This window comes from Eurypyga helias, unplaced genomic scaffold (genome assembly GCF_000690775.1).
Source record: "Eurypyga helias isolate BGI_N326 unplaced genomic scaffold, ASM69077v1 scaffold11623, whole genome shotgun sequence".
Lineage (NCBI taxonomy): Eukaryota > Metazoa > Chordata > Aves > Eurypygiformes > Eurypygidae > Eurypyga > Eurypyga helias.
The window spans coordinates 22,405-25,078 of NW_010240577.1; the positions used below are offsets into that span (position 1 = coordinate 22,405).

At 40.7% G+C, this 2,674-nt stretch overlaps 1 protein-coding gene across 1 annotated transcript in view; it reads right to left on the reverse strand.

Annotated features, from left to right (window-relative positions):
• The window catches only part of GPD1L (glycerol-3-phosphate dehydrogenase 1-like), a 19,026-nt gene extending 16,797 nt beyond the window's left edge, over positions 1-2,229 (reverse strand). The window contains exons 1-2 of the mRNA XM_010148480.1: positions 2,055-2,229; positions 618-758 (exon numbers count right to left, since the gene is read on the reverse strand). Of these exons, the coding sequence (XP_010146782.1) occupies positions 618-758; positions 2,055-2,162 (249 nt within the window). The 5' untranslated portion in view covers positions 2,163-2,229. The remainder of the gene's footprint in view (positions 1-617; positions 759-2,054) is intronic.
• Between the last annotated feature and the right edge of the window lie 445 nt (positions 2,230-2,674).

Genomic DNA, 2,674 nt, shown 5'->3' on the forward strand with positions numbered 1-2,674 from the left:
GGGGGGGGGGCACAGGGAAGAGGCCCATCCACATTTAAAGTTCCCCTGCTACCAAAACTACAAACACTCCAGTGAAACACTTCCTGCACCTCTGCCCCCTCCTATTTCTTATACTCAAACTGGTTTTTTTGGGCCAGGCTGAACAGACTCTCTCGTTGCAACACAGTATTTCACATGAACAGGAGCACTATCGTCTCACTCACATTAAATGCTCTCAGCAGTTCTTAAAATCATCGGCTCAGTGTGTGGGATGCGCGTTAACAATCAAAGCATTATGCTTGTGCTCTGTTCTTCATCTAATGATGTGTTTGGAAACAACGCATAAAAGACTGCAAAGCTTGGTGGTGCAAAACATATTCGCTCTCTTTCTTTTTACAAGCCCTGCGAGCAGCCTCCTTTTTCTCTGCCGGCGAGCACTAGCCTAAAACAAAACACCCCAACACAATCCACTACAGACTGAGACAAATTCCAATCTTACTTCTAGAAAGGTTTAATGGAACAATCAAGTGAATTATGTGAAGAGACTTTTCATGCCAAAATACCAAGCCACCTTGTTTTCTTGTTTTAGAAGATTCCACAACACATTCTCATTTATTAATGCATAGAATTCATTATACCTTTATGAGAGTTATACCAAGCGCTTTCTTGGGTACTCGTCCTGTGATTTCATCGCAGACTTTATGAATGAACTGGTGAGGAATGACAAAGACCAGCAAGTCCGCATCCTGTACAGCTTCATTAAGATTTGGGACCGCAACCTGAGCAGTTATGGGAGAGAAAGGCCACATAACTTCTTAAAATTAATGCTACATACAAGAGTCATCTGGTAAGTAAAAGCATATTTTGATCTTAAGAGTGAAGGCTACAGACTACTGTGCTTCACCACTGCAAATAAGCAGCAACATAAACTTCCCAGAAAAGCAAAAGAATTTAAGCTTTCAAACAAGCTATTTTATGTCTTGAAAGGGGCATCTTCACAGCCCCCAGCACGGTTAGTGCAACAAAAATTCAAAATGTTCCATAACATTCATACAAGTACTGTGATTAAGGGAACATAAAATAAGAAGCTGCCTTCTCCTTGACAGATTAATCTCAATTTTTTATAAACTACTGCATGCAGTAGTTTCTTTACTTAGTTCCTTACACACTCAGATTTCTTCTCCAGACCTCTTACGCCTACTAGTTTATATTCTCTTTCTCTGTCCTCATAGATTCTGTTTACCTATTAAGGTGGTCACCTACTTGGAAGTCACTTGCCAGACTCCACTTTCCCTAACACTTGATGACCATCTTAAAGGAACACTCAGGCTTAAAACGTAGGAATAAACTAAACCTATGGATAAAAAGAACAAGCTTAATGAGCATGTAGTGGGCAGCAGAAACACCACCCCTGCTGAAGGCTAGGGAAACGGGATGTCAGCATTATTGTTAAAGAGAAAACCGCAAAGCTTGGCAAGTCATGTTTTTCCTGCCCAAAACCTCTACTGAACTGTCAGCTGCTGCAGTCTCTTCCCATAATGTTGGGGGGGCCACCACCTGCCCACCCACCATCACTGCCCTGGCAATGCTACAGCTAGCGTGCTGACCAGCACCTAGTTGAAACGCAACTGAGAACCCCACAAACTGCACATGGCTTGCAGTTTGCTTGAGAAATACTCTAGCTCACATCCTGAAACATTTTTTAAGAGTTCCAGAGCACCTGAAATCCCTTCAATTCTCACGGACCAGCCAACTCCCTTCCAAAGCTGAGGCCAAGTTTTTCTTTTGAATGGGTATGGCCAGAGCTGTTAATCGTGTCCTCGTTTTCACATATGCTTCCTTATACAGAAGCTGAAGTAACAAAGCAAATAATGAGACCACTATGCATTAGATTTGCCTACCTGCATAAATGCATCATTTTCCTTGTTCAAATCTCCAATCTCATCAATAAAATAGCATGCAGTTCGAAATATTATAAACCCGAAAGTTGTTAGCAAAACAAATTTCCACCTCCATTCACAGCATCAGCCACATTCCCCCTGCTCCGTAACTTGAATTTAGCTTCTGAGCCTTACCACATTATCTGGCAGCTTGTATCCAGGGAGGTATTTTACATTTTCATGTTCATTGTTTATGATATCCGTCAGTTTTCTCCCATTAATGTTCTCCTCGAAGACCCACATCTTCACCGTGGAAGCAAACTTTTGCAATTTTTTTACATTATTGCCTACTATTTTGGCAACTGCAGAACCCCTGCAGGAAAGAAAACAAAAACATTCTAAGAAAACCCCTGTAATTTCACTGTAGAATAAAGAGATTCTGTTTAAAATAAAAAGAAAGTCACAAGTTATTGGACCAGTTACTATGTAGCAGTTTTGATCTAGTAAAACAAGGGGAAAAATACATGAGGCATTCACACCTGCTGCTTTCTCTCAAACAAATATATCTAGAGCAGGTTGGACCGAAGCACGCACTTATTTGGTCTGCTTATTAGCTATCCAGTGAGATTATGGGTTGTAGTTCCACAAATCAAATGGATTATATCTTCAAAGCAGTGTTAAAAGTGACATGATTTTTAAAAACGATCATTTTTACCTTTAAGAAACGGGAAGCTTTCTTTGTTAAATGACTGACTGATCAATTCATAAAATGGTTTGGGTTGGAAGGGACCTTAAAGACCATCCAGTTCCAAACC